Source organism: Rhinoderma darwinii, chromosome 1 (assembly GCF_050947455.1).
Source record: "Rhinoderma darwinii isolate aRhiDar2 chromosome 1, aRhiDar2.hap1, whole genome shotgun sequence".
Taxonomy (NCBI): Eukaryota; Metazoa; Chordata; class Amphibia; order Anura; family Rhinodermatidae; genus Rhinoderma; species Rhinoderma darwinii.
Genome location: NC_134687.1, coordinates 428,843,435 through 428,865,132, shown reverse-complemented (window position 1 = coordinate 428,865,132; position 21,698 = coordinate 428,843,435). Strand labels below are relative to the sequence as shown.

The 21,698-nt window shown below is 41.0% G+C and overlaps 1 protein-coding gene across 1 annotated transcript in view; it reads right to left on the bottom strand.

The window, feature by feature from the left end:
* Positions 1–21,698, bottom strand: part of MYO1H (myosin IH) — a 160,818-nt gene that overhangs the window by 12,077 nt on the left and 127,043 nt on the right. The window contains exons 25-30 of the mRNA XM_075853654.1: positions 19,211–19,294; positions 17,955–18,048; positions 17,129–17,184; positions 16,730–16,865; positions 7,523–7,593; positions 6,858–6,955 (exon numbers count right to left, since the gene is read on the bottom strand). Coding sequence (XP_075709769.1) covers positions 6,858–6,955; positions 7,523–7,593; positions 16,730–16,865; positions 17,129–17,184; positions 17,955–18,048; positions 19,211–19,294 — 539 coding nt within the window. The remainder of the gene's footprint in view (positions 1–6,857; positions 6,956–7,522; positions 7,594–16,729; positions 16,866–17,128; positions 17,185–17,954; positions 18,049–19,210; positions 19,295–21,698) is intronic.

Genomic DNA, 21,698 nt, shown 5'->3' with positions numbered 1-21,698 from the left:
TAGAAAAATATGCTATCCTCGTGACAAGGAGAAGAAGAAATATATGGGAGTATTATTAAAGCTTTACAAAGGGTAACTAGAGAAATCTCCTCCGAGAACTGGAGATAAATGTATTGGAGGATAATGCACCAGACCACTTATGCATTTAATAAACCCTTGCAGCAATATATCCAGGGATACGAACAAAAATGTCCAAAATCTTATAAAGAGAAAGCTGATCTACTTCACGGACTGTGGTTTTGTCCGAGAATATAAAGCTTCTGGAAAGAAGTAACAGATAAAATAAATAATCTTAATGGGACACAAATATCCATGGATATATGGACGAATATCTTACATTTAGACAATAATGTAGATGCAAGGGATAAAACTCCATTTAGTGACTATGGTATACATTTTATGTTGATGGCTGCAAAGAAAACCATTTTAGACTACTGGATTTATACATCCCCTCCAATGGATATCCATTTTAGAACCATAGTAAAGAGACTGTTGATGTTGGAATATAAAAACAGTGCGCGCACGAAAGAATGGGGGAAAAAAATAAGATCTAATAAGAAGTTAGGAAATGGCTACTTTATTCTTCTCACAAGAAGAAATTAATATTACATTCAAGGAGTTTGAATATAAAGAGAGGACATAAGACACAAAAGCAAGGTTGCAACAAGGGGGAGGGAGGGCAAGAATAGGGGGGTAAGGTTAAAGGGAATGTGTCGCTAGAATTTTATTTTTATTTTTTTTAATTAAACATTGTTCTAATTTTTTTAATTTTTTCACGAGTCAGGAAATATTATAAATTAGATTCTAATTTATAACATTTCCCTGTGCTGGTCACTAGAGGGAGCAATTCCCAAAATTGCAGCATTGGCATGTGGTAAAGCAACCACATTGCTTTATGCTGCAAAATTTGAGAAGACACACTCCCTCTAGCGTCCTCAAACAATCCCCCCTCCTTTATCCTGGCTAGTGCCAGGAGAAAGGAGGGGATTGAATGTACAAACCTCCTACACTGTGTGTCGCCATTTTTTGAGCAAATACACTGTGTTAGTAGGCTTGCATAGAGTGGTAATCACACAGTAAAACACGAACAAACACAGACATAACTTACCTGCTCCTGCCGCCGCCGCTCCCTCCGGTCCGTCCGCTCCCTCCGCTCCTAGTGCTTGCTTCAGAACACATGTCCGGAAGCCGCGACCGGAAGTAGTCATCTTACTGTCCGGCCGCGGCTTCCGGTTACCACATGAAAATGGTGCCGGATGTCCCTCTGCCGAAGACCTTCCTTTTGGACTGTGTGGGAGCGGCGCATGCGCTGTTCCCACACAGACAGCGTACACCATAGTGAATGCGAACGGCTCCCGTTCGCATTCTCTATGGGGATGTGTGTGCCGTATTCCATCTCTGTATGTGTTGTTAATTGACACATACAGAAATGAAAAAAAAAATGGCAGCCCCCATAAAGAAGAAAAAGTTAGAAAATAAAAAAAAGTAAAACACAAACACATAAATAAATAATTTTTTTAAAAATAAAACAGTAAAAGCAAATTGATATAAAATTATTTTTTTTCGCGACACCCTTCCTTTAAGGTTAATTTGCACTTTATAAGGAAGGGGCATGGCTTAAAAGGGGCAGGTAAACATGGCCTGTTAGATATATTTACTTTTATGCCAGAAGGTGCCATAAAATCTAGAAAAAATTCCACAGCATCTCAGAGCTGCCATAAATCTCAAAGTTAGGCGCATGACTAATTTATTAAGAGGTGTGTTGCTTTTAATAAATTATTCACATCTTACTGCCAGGGGCTTCTGACTAAGACTGGTGTATGAAACGTACATCTGGCCCATAGGGTTTTTTTTTTTTTTGTTTTTGTTTTTTTAAAATAATTAATAGGCTTTTAGTATTTTAAAATAAGAGAATTTAAAGGAGTTATCCGGTCATTCTTTATTGATCCTTATCCTTAGGATAGATTGTCAATATCAGATCGGTGGGGTTCCGCCTCCCAACACCACTGCCGCTCAGATGACTGTAGGGGCAGTGGCGGCCGTCGCCACGGCCTCATTATTGTTTACCAGTCACAGCGCCGTACACATTGGTAGCAGCTGTACCAGGGATTGCACTTTTGTATGGAACTGCAAACCCAGGCACAGCCGCTACAGATGTGTACAGCGCTGTTCATGTAAACTGTGAAAAGGCCGCGGCGATGAACTCAAGGTAGTCAACCAGGCAATTACATAAGTGGCACTATTGCTTGCTCTATTGTATACACAACACAAACATAACAATTTTTGCTGAAGTAGGCAGAAGCAGTAAAAAAGAAAACACTCGCTCCCCTAAAAAGTGTGCGGCTGCGCAGCTGCGATTTTAGAGCACTCTATAGCAACTTAAAGGGCATATACAACTTTGCAGACCTTTTATTTTATTGCTCTAATGCATCTAAAGCTATTTTGCAAATAGTCTAAAAAAAAATCACCTACTGTTTTGTATTAAGAGCATACAGCTCTAATGCAGACCTTTCAGAGCATACCAAAAGTGGTCCAAGCAAGGAGAACCAGGGAAAGGGTGATGGGCGCCCAAGGCTCATTGATGCATGTGAGAAGCATAGCCTAGCCTGTCTAATCCGATCTCTCAGAAAAGCTACTGATGCGCAAATTGCTAAAATTGCTGGCTATGATATATAGGTGTGAGAATACCCAGTGCATTGCAGCTTTTTGCGTTTCGGGCTGTGTAGCCGAAGACTGGTCAGAGTGCACATGCTGACACCTGTCCACCCCTGAAAACTCCTACAATCCACATGTAAGCATCCGAACTCTACCTTAGAGCAATAAAGGAAGGGGGCCTGGTCTGATGATTCATGATTTCATTTACAGCATGTGAACGGCCGGGTGAGTCGCTCACCTGGAGAAGAGATGGAAGTTAGTATACACTATAGAAAGAAGGCAAGCCGAATTGCCTTCATGTGGATGTCCCTTTGACACGTATCACCTGCCTAAACATTATTGCAGACTAAGTACGCTCCTTTATGGCAACGGTGTTCACTTATGGCAGTGACCTCTTCCAGCAGGATAATGCGCCCTGCCACACTGCAAAAATTGTTCAGGAATGGTTTGAGGAACGTGACAGTTCAACGTGTGGACCTGGCCTCTTAATTTACCAGATCTCAATCCGATCGAGCACCTGTGGGATGTGCTGGAAAAACAAGTTCAATCCATGGAGGTCCCACCGAGCAAATTACATAAAGGATCTGCTACTAATGTCTTGATGACTGGACACATTCAGATTTTGTGGAGTCCATGCCACGACGGTTCAGAGCTGTTTTGGCAGCAAAATCGGGCCTACACAAAATTAGGTAGGTAGTTTTGAAGGGATCTTGTCAACAGTGCTGAGTCCTTAAAACTGCTGACAGCGCTATATACAGGGTGGGGAGTGCAACATAGCTATACCTATGTTTTTTTGTAATGCAAGTTGCATGACAGAGAAATCTCTGTTTTGATATCCCCGACAAAGTGATCCCAAGTGCCACTATCTGCTCTGAGTGAAGGCTCTAGCGGTTTCCTGATTGGACGTTAGAGCCAACACTGAGAGCAGATGGGAGAGGCTGGCAGTGTTCAGTGCAGAAAGGCCAGAGCACTGAACATGAAAAGGCCGCCTCCGAGGCACTTGCGACCGCCACATTGGGGATATCAAAATGAAGATTTCTCGATCATGCAACTTACATGACTGACAGCATAGGGTATGGTTACGCTGCACTCCCCACCCTGTATATAGCGATAGCAGCAGTTTTGAGGACTTAAAACTGCTAGCATGTTCGCCTTAATTTTATGGCTGATAAATGTAAGGTTATGAACTTGGGAAGGGAAATGCATGCCAATTACTTACTAAATGGAAAAAAACTGCCATGTAAAAGGACTTATGAATTTTTGTTGACAGTAACTGTAGCAACCAGTGTCAGGCAGCTGTTGCCAATGCAAAAAGGATCATGGGATGTATCAAAAGGGGCATAGATACACATGATGAGAACATAGCTTTAACACTTTATAAATAACTAGTCAAACCACATATACAATGTTGTGTGCTTAAGCGGGTTCAAAGGTGAGCAACCTAAGAAATAAATGGAATGGGTGGACTACAGTGCCCAGAAAAATTATCAAAATTGTAGTTCTTTAGTTTAGAAAAAAGATGGCTGAGGTGTGACCTAATAACTATGTATAAATATAACAAAGGTTAGTACAGAGATCTGTCTCATGATCTATTTATACCAAGGACTTTAACTATAGCAAGAGGGCATCCTCTACATCTAAACCAACATAGAAGAGGATTGTTTACCGTAAGAGCACGGAGACTATGGAACTCTCTGCCAGAAGAAGTTGTCATGGTGAATTTTCTAAAAGAGTTTAAAAGGGTCCTGTATGCCTTACTTGAGGGTAATAAGTTATGGGTATTAGATTTCTGTCGATGGGTTGTTGAAACAAGAATTTATTCTAATTGTTTTATTTGAATTCGGGAAGAATTGTTTTCCCTGGAGATGAGAAAAATTGGTGTTAGCCTCGTGGGTTTTTTTTTGGCCTTCATGTGTATCAACATTGCAGGAGAATAGTCTGAACTGGATGGACATACCTTATTTTTCGGACTATAAGACGCACTTTTTAGCAAGAATAAATATTGCTAAAAAAGTCCTTGTGTCTTATAGTCGGCAATCAAGGGGCCTGGCTGCGCCAGACACTCCTAACCGCTTCCTTAACCCCTTCCCGACCAATGACATGCTGGCACGTCATGGAACTGGGGGGAGTGTTTGAAGTGGGCTCACAAGCGGAGCCCACTCGATATACTGCAGGTGTCAGCTGTGTTTTACAGCTGACATGCTGCTCTAACGGCCAGGAAAAGCGATCGTTGTTCCTGGCCGTTTAACTAGTTGAATGGGTTTTCCCATGAGGTACATTTATGACATATCCACAGGATATGTCATAAATGTCAGATAGATGTGGGTCCCACCTCTGGAACCTGCACCTATCTCTAGAAAGGGGCCTGCTAAGCCCCGTTCTAGCTTTTTGTGCTCATACTGACTCCCGGCCACTTACTGATTACATGGTCGGGAGTTACGGATACAGCGTAACTTGCTGAGCTACGCTGTTTCCATAACTCTCATAGTAATGAATGTCAGTTACGGAAGGTGCATAGTATGTGAGCTACGCTGTTTCCGTAACTACTATTCAGTTCTATGGGAGTTACGGAAACAGCGTAGTTCAGCGAGTTACGCTGTTTCCGTAACTCCTGACCATGTAATCAGTAAGTGGCCAGAAGGCAGCATGGGCTCAAAAAGCTAGAACGGGGTTTGGGGGCCCCCATTCTAGGGATAGATGCAGGTCTCAGAGGTGGGTGGATAGGTCTTAAATGTCCCTCATGGGAAAACCCCATGCCACGATCAAAAGCGACCGCGGAATTTAAACCGTTAGGAGGGGGATGACCCCCTCCGAGAGCCGAACGGGCCCCCCCCAGCAATGCGATCGGGGGGAGCTGATGGTTGTCGTGGCATGAAAGCCTTCTGTCTGCCTCTGCTAAGCCGTGCCTCCGGAATGACTTGCCCTGCCACTCAGCGCCAAGTTGTTCAGCCCCAGCAGACCTGTATTGCAAGAAGACGGCACGGGAACGGGTTCTACAGGGTGTAGGGCTGTATGTGGGGGCTATATGTGCAGCACCATCTACAGGGGGGTAGGGCTGTATGTAGGGGCTATATGTGCAGTACTATCTACAGGGGGTAGGGCTGTATGTGGGGGCTATATGAGGAGCACTATCTACAGGGGGGCTATATGAGGAGCACTATCTACAGGGGGCTATATGTGGAGCACTATCTACAGGGGGGGCTATATGTGGAGCACTATCCACGGGGTGGGGCTATATGTGGAGCACTATCCACAGGGTGGGGCTGTATGTGGGGGGCTATATGTGGAGCACTATCTACAGGGTGGGGCTGTATGTGGGGGGCTATATGTGGAGCACTATCTACAGGGTTGGGGCTAAATGTGGAGCACTATCTACAGGGGTGGGGGCCATATGTGGAACACTATCTACAGGGGGCTATGTACAGGGGCTCTATGAGGCAGTATCTACAGGGGGCTCTATGTGGGGCACTGTCTACAGGTGGCTCTATGTGGGGCACTATCTACAGGGGGCACTGTGTGTGTGTGTGTGTGTGTATGGGACACAGTTTATGGTGCTATTATAATCAGGGATACAGTGTTATTATAGTTAGAGGTGCAGTGTTTGGTGCTATTATATTTAGGGGCGTAGTGTGTGGCACCATAAGAATTGTATCTTCATTTATAGATGCAGAAATGTTTGAAAAGTGAGAAGCTGAAGACAGCTAAGCGGAAAACTGCTGAAATGGGCCATGGCCGGGAGAACTCATTATAGAGATCTGGACCAGATGGTGAGTCACTTCATGTAAATGTTTATTCTGCATCTAATCAGTAATGTAGCCACTGTATCATCTGCAGCGAGATGATGTGTTTTATGATTTTGTTTTATTTTTTGTGAGGCTGCTAGTGATGTAGAACAAATTGGGGGGGGTGCCATTTAAATTTTCGCCTCAGGCAGCAACAAAGCTAGAATCGGCTCTGTTACTATAACTACAGGAACAGACTAAACAGGGTTTGTTTACAGTCTGTTACCGTGGAGATATATAGATCTAAATAGGAGTTGTGGACACAAAACAGTAGGATATTCGTAATCAAGACTATTGATTCCGTTTTGTTTTATTTTAGATCCATTGGAACAATAAAAAATGGTTGCAAAAATGTACAGCCCCATAAAAAACCATAGCAGTACTAGGTATTCAGATAAGTTGACAATCTTCATATATTACCATCCTTTGCATATCTTGACAGCATCTTGTTTAGAAGACAGCATGCTCAGCTTGGTGACCACCTCAAATATATGTTCACATTGTAATAGGACATCACCCTGTATTCAAGAAAATAAAGAATATGTTGGTTTTCTGCTCGACTAACGTAGACCAAAATATTGTTAAAGTGTAGGTTCTTCTTTAACATTATTTTACAATTTACTACTGTATAAAATGTACATTAAAAGTATTTTTTGCTAAACTTTTTTTGCTTTCAGTTTCATCTTGTACTGATCTTAAGTTCCATTTTGTCTTAAAATAAATTTTTCTTTATTCTCAATTTCTTCTCATTCAAAACTGAATTCAGCTACTCTTCCAGTCGTTGCAAGCTTGAAACATTTTGGGGTCTCAAATGTAGCTGGCTGCACATCTTGTTCAGCCAGGGTCAAGACAAGAGACACATGCACGCACACACGCACACTCTGCTCATAGTGCTAGGCACACGAGTGCTGGTTAGGCATCACTGTTTTCAGTTCTGACTGCACATCTTTCATCCACCCCTTGCTGATTCTGCATCTGCGACAGATGAAGTGTTTATGTAATGCAAGATCTTTCCACTATAACAGTTGCATATCAAAAGTGGATGAAGAGTTGCATCTAAAAAGGTAACCAGAAGTATTTCCTACCTTCTGCTTTTTGTCTTCTGGAGATACATGGATGACTAAGAATCCATCACTCAAGTCACTGACAGATATTTCTAGAAAAATATACATATCATTTTATTTATTGTAAAAAAAGGGTTTCATATACAAAAAAAAATAAAAGTTAATAAAATCCCCCTTTCCCATTTTTCCCCTAAAGTAATGTAGTTGCAAAAAACATTTACATAATTGGTATTGGAGTGTCTGTAAAAGTCCGAACTTTTCTAGTACAATGTCAATTAAACCGCACGTAAAAGCCACAAAAAAAAAGTTAAAGAGACGCCTGAATTGCTGTTTTTTGGTCACCTTGACTACCAAAAAAAAAGGAATAAAAAGTGGACCAAAAATGTGCATGTACCCAAAAATGGTACAAATAAAAAATACAGGTCATGCCGCAAAAAACAAGCCCTCACAACACTCAACAATCAACGGAAAAATAAAAAAAGTCATGGCACTCAGAATATGGCGAAAAAAATATATATTTTTTTAACAAATAGATTTTCTTTGTAAAAGTAGTAAAACAAAAAAAAAATATAAATTTGGTATCGCCATAATCATATTGAGCCACAGAATAAAGTTACCATGTTGTTTTTACCACATTTTTTAGTTTCCCAGTACATTATATGGTACATTAAAGAGAATGTGTCGCTAGAAATGTTATTTTTTTAGTTAAAAAATTATTATGTAAGTGATTAAAGAGGCTCTGTCACCAGATTTTGCATCCCCTATCTGCTATTGCAGCAGATCGGCGCTGCAATGTAGATTACAGTAACGTTTTTATTTTTAAAAAACGAGAATTTTTGGCCAAGTTATGACCATTTTTGTAATTATGCAAATGAGGCTTGCAAAAGTACAACTGGGCGTGTTGAAAAGTAAAAGTACAACTGGGCGTGTATTATGTGCGCACATCGGGGCGTTTTTACTACTTTTACTAGCTGGGCGTTCTGACGAGAAGTATCATCCACTTCTCTTCAGAACGCCCAGCTTCTGGCAGTGCAGACACAGCCGTGTTCTCGAGAGATCACGCTGTGACGTCACTCACAGGTCCTGCATCGTGTCAGACGAGCGAGGACACATCGGCACCAGAGGCTACAGTTGATTCTGCAGCAGCATCAGCGTTTGCAGGTAAGTCGATGTAGCTACTTACCTGCAAACGCTGATGCACAGCCCACTTGTACTTTTACTTTTCAACACGCCCAGTTGTACTTTTGCAAGCCTCATTTGCATAAATACAAAAATGGTCATAACTTGGCCAAAAATGCTCGTTTTTTTAAAATAAAAACGTTACTGTAATCTACATTGCAGCGCCTATCTGCTCTCTTTAACCCCTTCCCTCTTTGGCCACTTTTGACCTTCCTGACAGAGCCTCATTTTTCAAATCTGACATGTTTCACTTTATGTGGTAATAACTCCGGAATGCTTTTACCTATCCAAGCGATTCTGAGATTGTTTTCTTGTGACACATTGGACTTTATGTTACTGGCAAAATTTGCCCGATACATTCAGTATTTAATTGTGAAAAACACCAAAATTTAGCGAAAAATTGTAAAAATTAGCATTTTTCTCAATTTAAATGTATCTGTTTGTAAGACAGGCAGTTATACCACACAAAAATGTTGCTAACTAACATCCCCCATATGTCTACTTTAGATTGGCATCGTTTTTTGATCATCATTTTATTTTTCTAGGATGTTACAAGGCTTAGAACTTTAGCAGCAATTTCTCACATTTTCAAGAAAATTTCAAAATGCTATTTTTACAGGGGCCAGTTCAGTTGTAAAGTGGCTTTGAGGTCCTTAGATATTAGAAACCCCCAATAAGTCACCCCATTTTAAAAACTGCACCCCTCAAAGTATTCAAAACAGCATTTAGAAAGTTTCTTAACCCTTTAGACATTGCGCAGGAATTAAGGCAAAGTAGAGGTGAAATTTACAAAGTTCATAATTTTTTTCCAGAAATTCATTTTGAATCCATTTTTTTTGTACCACAGAATGTTTTACCCAAGAAATGCAACTCAATATTTATTGCCCAGGTTCTGCAGTTTTAGGAAATATCCCACATATGGCCCTAGTGTGCTACTGGACTGAAGCACCGGCCTCAGAAGCAAAGGAGCACCTGGTGGATTTTGGGCCTCCTTTTTATTAGAATATATTTTAGGCACCACGTCAGCTTTGAACAGGTCTAGTGGAACTAAAACAGTGGAAACCCCCCAAAAGTGACCCGATTTGGGAAACTACACCCCTCGAGGAATTTATCTAGGGGTGTAGCAAGCATTTTGACCAGCCAGTTTTTTGCAAAAATTTTTGGAACTAGGCCAAGAAAATGAAAATCTACATTTTTTCAAATAAAACGTAGGTTTAGCTAATTTTTTTTCATTTCCAAAAGAACTAAAGTAGAAAAAGCACCACAACATTTGTAGAGTAATTTCTCCCGAGTAAAACAATACCCCACATGTGGTAATAAACGGTTGTTTGGACACACGGCAGGGCTTAGAATGAAAAGTGCACCATTTGGCTCTTGGAGCTCAAATTTAGCAGGAATGGTTTGCGGAGGCCATGTCGCATTTGCAAAGCCCCTGAGGTGACAAAACAGTGGAAACCCCCAACAAGTGACCCCATTTTGGAAACTATACCCCTCGAGGAATTTATCTAGGGGTGTAGCAAGCATTTTGACCAACCAGTTTTTTTGCAAAAATTTTTGGAACTAGGTCATGAAAATGAAAATCTAAATTTTTTCAAATAAAATGTAGGTTTAGCTAATTTTTTTTTATTTCCAAGAGAACTAAAGTAGAAAAAGCACCACAACATTTGTAGAGCAATTTCTCCCGAGTAAAACAATACCCCACATGTGGTAATAAACGGTTGTTTGGACACACGGCAGGGCTTAGAAGGGAAATAGCGCCATTTGGCTCTTGGAGCTCAAATTTAGCAGGAATAGTTTGTGGAGGCCATGTCACATTTGCAAAGCCCCTGAGGTGACAAAACAGTGGAAACCCCCAACAAGTGACCCCATTTTGGAAACTATACCCCTTGAGGAAATTATCTAATGGTATAGTGAGCATTTTGACCCCACAGGTTTTTTGCAGAAATTTTTGCAAGTAGGCTGTGAAAATGAAAATCTACATTTTTTCAAATAAAATGTAGGTTTAGCTAATTTTTTTTCATTTCCACAAGGACTAAAGGAGAAAAAGCACCATAAAATTTGTAAAAAAATTTCTCCCGAGTAAAACAATACCCCACATGTGGTAATAAATGGCTGTTGGGACACACGGCGAGGCTGAGAAGGGAAAGAGCGCCATTTGGCTTTTGGAACTCAAATTTAGCAGGAATGGTTTGCGGAGGCCATGTCGCATTTGCAAAGCTCCTGAGGGGACAAAACAGTGGAGACCCCCAACAAGTGACCCCATTTTGGAAACTACACCCCATGAGGAAATTATCTAGGGGTGTAGCAAGCATTTTGACCGGCCAGTTTTTTTTACAGAACTTATTGTAAGTAGGCCGTAAAAATGAAAATCTACATTTTTTCAAAGAAAATGTAGGTTTAGGTATTTTTTTTTCATTTCCACAAGGACTGAAGGAGAAAAAGCACCGCAACATTTGTAAAGCAACTTCTCCCGAGTAAAACAATACCCCACATGTGGTCACAAACATCTGTTTGGACACACGGTAGGGCTCAGAATGGAAGGAGCACCATTTGGATTTTGGAATGGTTTCTGGGTGTCATGTCATATTTGCTGAGCCCCTGTAGTACTAGTACAGTGGAAACACCCCAAAAGTGACTCCATTTGGGAAACTGCACCCCCTGAGGAATCATCTAGGGGTATAGTGAAAATTTTGATCCCAAAGGTTTTTTGCTGAATTAATTAGAATTAAGCCATGAAAATGAAAAATATTTTTTTTTTCCAACAAGATGTCGTTTTAGATACACATTTTTCATTTTTACAAGGAATAGAGAAGAAAAAGCACCCCAACATTTGTAAAGTAATTTCTCCCGAGTACGGTAACACCCCATATGTGGTTATAATCAGCTGTTTACATATATGGGAGCATTCAGAAGAAAAGGAGCGGTATTTATCTTTTGGAGCGTAGATTTTGCCGGAATGGTTTGCGGACGCAATGTTGCATTTGCAAAACCCCTGATGTACCAAACAAAAGTGACCCCGTTTTAGAAACTACACCCCTAAAGGCATTTATCAAGGGATGTAGTGAGAATTTAGACTCCACAGGTGTTTTTCAGAAATGAATACGCAGTGGATTGTGCAAAGTGAAAATTGCAATTTCTCCACTGATCTGCCCATTCACCGCACAAGATGTTGTGCCCCTAGAGAATCTTACCCCATAAATTGTTAAGCGTGTTCTCCCGGGTATGGTAATTCCTTACTTGTGGCCATAAATTGCTGTTTGGGCACACTGTAGGGCTAAGAAGGGAAAGACCGCCATTTTGAACATGGATTTTGCTTGGTAATAGTTCTGTTTGGGGTTTTGCTGGTATTTCAGTTTATAATGTGGTGGCATATGTAATCTGTGCGGAGTACATCAGGGTATATGTAATCTGTGCGGGGTACATCAGGGTATATGTAATCTGTGCGGAGAACATCAGGGTATATGTAATCTGTGCGGGGTACATCAGGGTATATGTAATCTGTGTGGAGTATATCAGGGTATATGTAATCTGTGCGGAGTACATCAGGGCATAATAAGAGGGTATAATAATGGGGTAAATAATACAATTATCCATAGATGTGTGTTACGATGTGAAGCGATCCGTTATGCGCAGGCCGGTGTCACACTGATAAACGGTTTTCTTTCTTATCCCCCTTTTGTAACGCTCTGCACCTTTTGGGGACTTTTTCTCCTTCGTAGTTTGGGAAATATTACTGGGAAAGTTTTGCGCTGGTATAATACGGGCGCCCTCGCTTCCAGCGGATGTGCTGTGTCCATTCCCTTTCCTAGTTCCTAAATACTATGGCCCTGAAACTGAAGGAATGTTCCCCTCCGGCCTGCGCATTGAGATGTTTTTCATCACCGCATTACTAGTGCCATAACTTTTTTATTTTTCAGTTGATTGAGCGGTGTGCGGGCTTGTTTTTTGCGAGACGGGCTGTAGATTTTATTGGTACCATTTTAGAACACATACGACTTTTTGATCACTTTTTATTTCATTTTTTGGTAAAGGAAATTACCAAAAACAAGCAATTCTGGAATCGTTTTTTATTGTTTTTTTTATCGGCATACACAGTGTGTCCTAAATTACATGTTAGCTTTATTCTGCGGGTCCATACGATTACGGCGATACCAAATTTATATAGTTTTTTTTATGTATTGCAGCTTTTGCACAATAAAATCACTTTTTTTATAAAATCATTTGTTTTCTGTGTCGCCATATTCTAAGACACATAACTTTATTATTTTTGCGTGCACAAAGCGGTGTCAGGGATTATTTTTTGCGGCACGGATTGTCATTTTTTATTAGTACTATTTTGGAGTAAATGTGACTTTTTGATCACTTTTTATAGCATTTTTTGGAAGGAGATGTGACCTAAAAACAAAGATTCTGGCGTGGTTTTTCATGTTTTGTTTTTTTACGGCGTTCACCGGGATAAATTACATAATAGTTTTGTAGTTTGGGTCGTTACGGACGCGGCGATACCAATTATGTATCGTTTTTTTGATTTTTACGGTTTTTCCCATAATAAAAGGCTTACTATGGGAAAAAAGTCAGTTTAGCTTTGTTTTTATTTGAAACTTGTGTGTTTTTATTGTTTTACCACATTTGTATTAACTTTTTTTTACTTTTCTTACTTGTCCCACTAGGGGACATGAGGGCCTGATGCCCTGATCGCTACTGTAATACACTGCACTACATATGTAGTGCAGTGTATTAGCGCTGTCAGTTATTCACTGACAGCAAGCCTATGAGGACACGCCGCAGGCGGGTCCTCATCGGCTCCCGTACAAGGCAGACTCGGACGCCATTTTCTGGCGTCCGATTGCCACAGCAACCCAGCGATTGCATCACTGGGTTGCCGATCGGGTGAAAACCTATCAGATGCTGCGCTCTATTGAGCGCAGCATCTGAGGGGTTAATCTGCCGGATCGGAGAATAGCTCCGGTCCTGGCAGTTACAGGAGGGTGCCAGCTGTATAATACAGCTGTCACCCCGCGGTGATGGTGCCGGCTCTGCTTCTGAGCCTGCACCATCACTGCGCCGTACATATACGGCGCTTTGCGGGAAGCACCTCCCGACAGCGCCGTATATATACGGCGGATGTCGGGAAGGGGTTAAACATTGTTTTAATTTTTATTTTTTTTCACAAGTCAGGAAATATTATAAATTAGATTATAATTTATAACATTTCCATGTGCTGGCCACTAGAGGGAGAAGATCCAAAAATTGCAGCATGGTCAATGTGGTAAAGCAACCTCATTGCTTTATGCTGCAAATTTGGGGTAGACACACTCGCTCTAGTGTCCTCACACAATCCCCCTTCCCTTATTCTGTCTAGTGCCATGAGAAGGAGGGGGTTGAACCTTTAAACCTCCTACATTGTGTGCCGCTATTTTCTGAGCGAATGCACAGTGTAGGAGGATTAGATACAGTGCTAATCAGACAGTATAACACGAACATACACGAACATAATACACACATCACATACACAAACATAACTTACCTGCTCCTGCCGCCTTCGCTCCTATACCTTGCATCTTTGCTTCCTTGAACATATGGCCGGAAGCCGCGGCCGGAAGTCGTCATCTGACTGTCCGGCAGCGGCTTCCGGTCCACATGAAAATGGCGCCGGATTTCGCTCTGCCAAAGACCTTCCTTTTGGTCTGCGCCGTTCCCACACAGACGGCGTACACTGCAGTGAATGGAACGGCTCCCGTTTGTACTCTCTATGGGGTTGGATGTACCGTATTCCATCTCTGTATGTGTCGTTAATCGACACATACAGAGATGAAAAAAAAATGGCTGCCCCCATAGAGAAGTAAAAGTAATAAAAAAGTAAAAAGTACAACACAAGAACATAAATAAATAAAATTTATTTGAATATCATACTAAAAGCAATATTATAAAAAAAATAATAATTCATGGCACCTTCCCTTTAAGTAATGCCATAAAAACGACAACATGTCCAGCAAAAAACAAGCCCTCATAAGGCTATGTTGACACAAAAATAAAAAAGTTATGGCTTTTGGAATGCAGGGAGGAAAAAATTAAATTAAAAAATAAATAAAAATGGCTGAAGCGCCAATGGGTTAATACCCAAAGTGAAAGTAAAAATTCTGCTGGTTCCTTCTGGGAATCTGTATACGTCAGTATATTGGAAAAAAAAGTATGGAAAAGCGTAGAAGACTGCGTTATTCCATACAATCAAGTAAAAAATAAATAAACAAACATACAGCATGGCCTACGTTTTTTATAAAATGGGAACACTGTATGGCAAAAGTTTTAGGCAGTTGTGGAAAAATTCTGTATAGTTAGAATACTTTTAACAATAGAAGTGTTAATAGTTTTTTTTTATCAATTAACAAAATGTAAAGTGAATGAACAGAAGAGAAATCAAAATGAAATCAATATTTGGTGTGACCACCCTTTGTCTTCAAAACAGCATCAATTCTTCTAGGTACACTTGCACACAGTTTTTTAATGAACTCGGCAGGGAGGTTGTTCCAATCCTCTTGGAGAAATAACCACAGATCTTCTGTGGATGTAGGCTTCCTAAAATCTTTCTGTCTCTTCATATAATCCCAGACAGACCCGATGTTGAGATCATGGCTCTGTGGGCGCCACAGCATCACTTCCAGGGCTCCTTGATCTTCTTTACACTGGAGATAGTTCTTAATGACATGACTGTATGTTTGAGGTCATTATCCAGCTGCAGAAAAAATTTGGAGCCAATCAGACGCCTCCCTGATGTTATTGTATGATGGATAAGTGTCTGCCTGTATTTCTCAGCATTGAGGATAACATTAATACTGACCAAATCTCCAACTCCATTTGCTGAAATGCAGCCCCAAACTTGCAAGGAACCTCCACCATGCTTCACTGTTTGCAGACACTCATTATTGTACCGCTCTCCAGCCCTTCGGTGAACAAACTGCCTTCTGTTACAGCCAAATATTTCAAATTTTGACTCATCAGTCCAGAGCACCTGCTGCTATTTTTCTGCACCCCAGTTCCTATGTTTTCGTGCATAGTTGAGCCACTTGGCCTTGTTTCCACGTCGAAGGTATGACTGTTTTGGCTGCAATTCTTCCTTGAAGACCACTTCTGGCCAGACTTCTCCGAACAGTAGATGGGTCTACCTGGGTCCCACTGGTTTCTGCCAGATCTGAGCTGTTGGCACTGCTGAACATCATCCGATTTAAAAGGGAAGTAAGCATGATGTGTCTTTGATCTGCTGCACTAAATTTCCTTGGATGACCACTGCGTCTATCGTCCTCAGCGTGGCCCATTTCTTTGTACTTCTTTAAATGAGCTTTAACAGCACATCTTGAAATCCCAGTCTGCTTTGAAATTTGTGCTTGGGATAAACCTTGCTGATGCAGTATAACTACCTTGTGTCTTGTTGCTGTGCTCAGTCTTGCCATGGTGGACCCGTGACAAGAAACTTTCACAACCTCACCTTTGTAGCAGAGTTTGACTGTTCCTCACCCAGTTTTAAGCCTCCTACACAGCTGTTTCTGGTACAGTTAATGACCGTGTTTGAACCTACATATGAAAATGATGATCATTATCACCTGTTTGGTATAATTGGTTAATCATAAGGGTATAATCCTAAAAAATCCATGACGTTGTGCAAGTGTACCTAGAAGGATTGATGCTGTTTTGATGGCAAAGGGTGGTCACACCAAATATTGATTTGATTTAGATTTCTCTTCTGTTCATTCACTTTGTATTTTGATCATTAATAAAAAAAAACATATTAACAATTCTATTTTTGAAAGCATTCTTACTTTGCAGAATTTTCCACAAATGCCTAAACTTTTGCACAGTACTGTACATCGGGAACTTACAGGAAACCAGCATAATCTTAATACATTTTAATAAAGTAAATCATAAAAGTATAAAAGATATTCAGCATTTCATGTAGACTTTGTAATATTGTACCTTTGTTGTGGCTGGGATGTTTAAAACAATAACTTACTCCCACTTGAAATCAAATGGGGTTATAAAACACTTTTTCTTTACCTTTCAAGTTTGTGTATTCAATCTTCTGCTTGATCTTGACTTGCTCAATAACATATAGTGTTGTCTGTGTCAACACGAGATTGCGAGGTCGAGCTTTAAATCCATTTCTATCATATTTCATGACTGCAATGCCATACTAAGATATAGGGACAAGAAAGTTATCCAGGTATCTAGAATAGCTGAATCTGAATTCAAATTATTTTCTAATTATTCAATTTCAGGTGAAAGTGAAAGCTTGAGCACTTCAAACAGGAAAGACAGTTTTTTGTTTTTTTAAAGAGAATTGAACATGTATTTGTACATTATAAGTACCATGTTAATAAGCTTTTAGTAAGCGAACACAGCCTACTGAAAATATTCTGATAAAAATGTAATGGTTATTGCAGTTGAATTTCCTACCTTCATCTTGTCATATAACATGAGCTGATGGACTTTTGGACTGATATCCTGTTCAGCTAAAGCATAAAACATAAATACAAAATTCAGCGAAAGGCCAATAATCTGGCAGAAGGTTCCTCATTGTCAACCCTACAGTTTTGTCCCACTATGCAGGCCTAGTTCACACTTAGTTCTTTGACAAGCAGAAAAAATTGCCTCAAAATCTTCAGGAATTTTGAGGCAGATGTTCAATTGCCAGTGTTGTTTGACGTTTTTTCCCCCACGTTTTTTGCAGCGTTTTTTGCCCGTGGTTTCTTTAAGCTGTTGAAACTAACGCAAGAACCGCAGGCAAAAACCGTCGCTCCAAACAAGCTTAAAATTAAGAACTCTGGACCCGATAGGTCTAAATAAATCCCTCGAGAACATATTTGACTGAACTTTACGTGCTGCTATAACCATCTGTCAAAACGAGTATAATTATGCATTTATCATATATAATTTTGGTTCCAGTGTTTGCCTACTGCCTACATTTTTTAAATATTGAAAAAAATATTTTTTATACCAAAAACCCCACTACCCTCTGGATGGATTCTTTTCCATAAAAACGATCCTCTGACCCATGTCTTGCAGAATAAAAGGGACTTGTAGCCCTTGGACTGCTTTCCCCTGACCATGTTTGATAATATAAAGGTCTCTGTGGAATCGAAGCCTTGTGCAGGGTTCACATTGGAAGGATGGGCCACCGTCCCTCATGTGTCCCACAGCAGCTGCCTTGCCTTACTCCCTTGAATATAACATGGCATATTTAAAATGTATTATTAACATGTAATCTCTACCTCTCACTTACTTAAGCGAGATTCTTCAAATGACTGGCTAATACTTAGTTCATAGCCTTCCTTATTTCCTTGGAAAAGTTCACTGGCCACAACCTTCTGCCGCATCTATTTAAGCAGAAAATCAATCAAATTAATTGGTCAGATAAAGCTTTTAATTAAAAAATAAATTGCAACAATAAGAACAATATCTGGGACCAGGACAATTTTGCAGTACAAATACCAACACTTCATAAGAGGAAAAAGCATACAGGTTTAAATATTAAAGTGACAACTTCAGTAATGTAACCCATCCACCACTAGATGGCAGGTTTTGCCCATTCAATGTCTTAATACAGCTAATAGTAAACTGATACACAAACACAAAGTTCTACACAATTATATGTAAAGTGTTCAATGCTTGCTAGTTTGCTACAATGTATCATTCTTCAGTCCAGGTTGTTCAGCTGACAGAGCATTCCCTGGACTGGATACTATTGTACCCACTTCTCAGCTGAGAGCAGGACTAGGTAGGTACAGGGTTGCAAGCCTGTGAATATAAACAAGAGTGTTCTCATTCACTGATCGCAAACAAATATCTTGAAAATGGTGAGGACCTGAAGCAAAGTTTATTAAAAACTTCTAGAACTTTTAATTTAAAAACTGATTAAGCTTTATTTACCTAAAACCGAAAAACTCCTTTATGGGTGAATTCAGACGTTGCAGTTGAGTCGCAGTTAAATTCGCATCGAGAAACCACATGCGTTGTTGCCACAATTGGATACGTTTTTAGTTAAAAACCGTGACCGCTTTGAAAAATGCATTAAAGCACGGTAGAACCGCATGCGTTTTTTTGGATACAATTTTTATGCAGTTTAAGGCTGGATTCACACGAGCATGTTCGGTCCGTAAAGGACGGAACGTATTTCGGCCGCAAGTCCCGGACCGAACACACTGCAGGGAGCCGGGCTCCTAGTATCATAGTTATGTACGATGCTAGGAGTCCCTGCCTCTCCGTGGAACTACTGACCCGTACTGAAAACATGATTACAGTACGGGACAGTTGTCCGGCAGCGAGGCAGGGACTCCTAGCATCGTACATAACTATGATGCTAGGAGCCCGGCTCCCTGCACTGTGTTCGGTCCGGGACTTGCGGCCGAAATACATTCCGTCCATTACAGACCGAACATGCTTGTGTGAATCCAGCCTTAACCGCATTTAAATTGCAACTTCTGAATACACCCTAAGTTGGCACTACGTGGCCAAACAGTGATCGATCAGGTATCGTACCTGTTCTGTTCTTTGAGGAGTAATTGATCTGCAGTATTTCCTCACCAAGTTTCTGATGCACAGTTTATGCAGCAATTCTGAGGTCTGGGGAAAAAAAAGGAAGAATCTTTAAGGCCATGTTCACGCGGCATATGTTGGGGCTGAAAATATGAGGCTGATTTCAAGATAAAATAGCCTCTGAATCCAGGCATTTTTGTAGCTGTAGCTGTAGCTTTGTTTCTTCCAAGCGTTTAAGCATATTTAGAAGCATATTTTTTTAGGCGTCAACTTAGATGTGGTAGATTAGAGTTGGATCCCACCATCACTGAACCCCTCAGGTCCACAGGTCTTACGGATTCAGGTAATAACGAATGATACAGCTGCTCTGTATACAGAATACAAAGCAGCTGTATCTCAAAAAGCAAAAATATCTTTTAATAAAAAGTATTTGTAAAGTGGCCCCAAACACACTGATACACCTTTTTATTATAAAAAAAAATTAATAAATTGCCTTACAAAGGTTTACATAGCCTTTAACTTTAGACCCAAAAAGGCGTCATCCTACAGGCACATTACTGAGGTCATTATAAGCTATATGCATACAGTAGGAATAATGTTAGAATTGAAGCGGGTGCCATTGAAAATAAAAAGAGAAAATAAGTGCAGAAGTACAAGTATTGTTAGCTTTACTTTATATTGTAGAGTATTATATGTGAGGAAATAATGGCTGAAATTGTACATCAAAACCAAGAGCTGCTGGTCCATATAAATTAGATGATCACTAGTAGGACATTGTTTTTGGTATTTTTTGTTAATAAAAATATTCATTGCTGTTCGTACCTATGTTACTTTAATTATTCTACGTTATCACTAAAATGTAAAACTGCTAATTCTTCTCAAAATGATACGAGAAGAGGGTCTACTCACACATTGAGGTCATACAGCGTTTATTGCTGGAAATTTTGGCCAGCCCATATGATCATATCACAGCTTCCCCATCACTATGAGAGCTATGTAATCTGATGATATTACAGTAAATAGAAATAGATTAGTTTTTTTCTGCTTATGACAAAGTGAATTTAGTTATCTTGTGCTGTTAGGGGGGACTCACACGAACGTGTATTCGGTCCGTGCGGGCCGCGTGGTTTTCACGCGCCACGCACAGACCAATACAAGTCTATGGGGCAGTACAGACAGTCCGTGCTTTTTGCGCAGCGTTTGTCAGCTGCGCAAAAAACGCGACATGTTCAATATCTCCGCGTATTTTGTGCATCACGCACCCATTGAAGTCAATGGGTGCGTTAAAAAACCACGCAGGTCACACGGAAACACTTCCGTGCGAACCGACTGAAACAGCGCACCAGCTGTCAAAAGGATGAATGTAAACAGAAAAACACCACGTGCTTTTCTGTTTCCAAACATCCAAACGGAGTGTCTTTTTAGATGAGCGAACCCGGACAACCGAACCGGACTTCACCGGGTTCGGCCGAACTCGTTTTGGCCGAACCCGGCAAAAAAATTTCCGGTACGCGACGTCAGGAGATAGTCACTGTCCAGGGTGCTGAAAGAGTTAAACTGTTTCAGCACCATGGACAGTGACTACCGATCCCAATAAACATGAACCTGTAAAAAAAAACGAAGTTCTGACTTACCGATAACTCCCGGCTTCTTCCTCCAGTCTGACCTCCCGGGATGACAATTCAGTCCAAGTGACAGCTCCAGCCAATCACAGGCCAAGCACAGGCTGCAGCGGTCACATGGACTGCCGCATCATCCAGGGAGGTGGGGCCAGATGTCGAGAGGCGCGTCACCAAGGACGCGTCACCAAGGCAACGGCCGGGAGAGAAGTTCTCGGTAAGTACGAACGTTTTCTTTTTTTTTAACAGGTTGCTGTATATTGTGATCGGCATTCACTGTCGAGGGTGCTGAAAGAGTTACTGCCGATCAGTTAGCTCTTTCAGCACCTTGGACAGTGACGGGCGTCGACTAGCCTCATCTCTATGATGGCGGCTGAGCGAAAATCACGCAGCCGCGCATCATACACGGATGACACACGCAGCTGTCAAATGGTTTTTGCGCGCGCAAAACGCCACGTTGTTTGCGCGCGCAAAGACGCAACGTTCGTCTGAATCTGCCCTTAGTGTGAGGGTATGTTCACTTGGCTTATTTTCGGCCGTTTTTCGGGCCGTAAACGGCCGAAAAACTGCCGGAAAATTGGAAGCAGAACGCCTCCAAACATCTGCCCATTTATTTCAATGGGAAAAAAGGCGTTCTGTTCCGACGGGGCATTACGGCCGCGTAAAAAAACGGCCACGAAAAAGAAGTGCACGTCACTTCTTGAGCCGTTTTTGGAGCCGTTTTTCATTGAATGTATAGAAAAGCAGCTCCAAAAACGGGCATAAAAAACGCAGCGAAAAACGCGAGTAGCTAAAACAAAACTCTGAAAATCAGGAGCAGCTTTCCCTTGAAAACAGCTCCGTATTTTCAGACTTTTTTTAGTAAACATGTG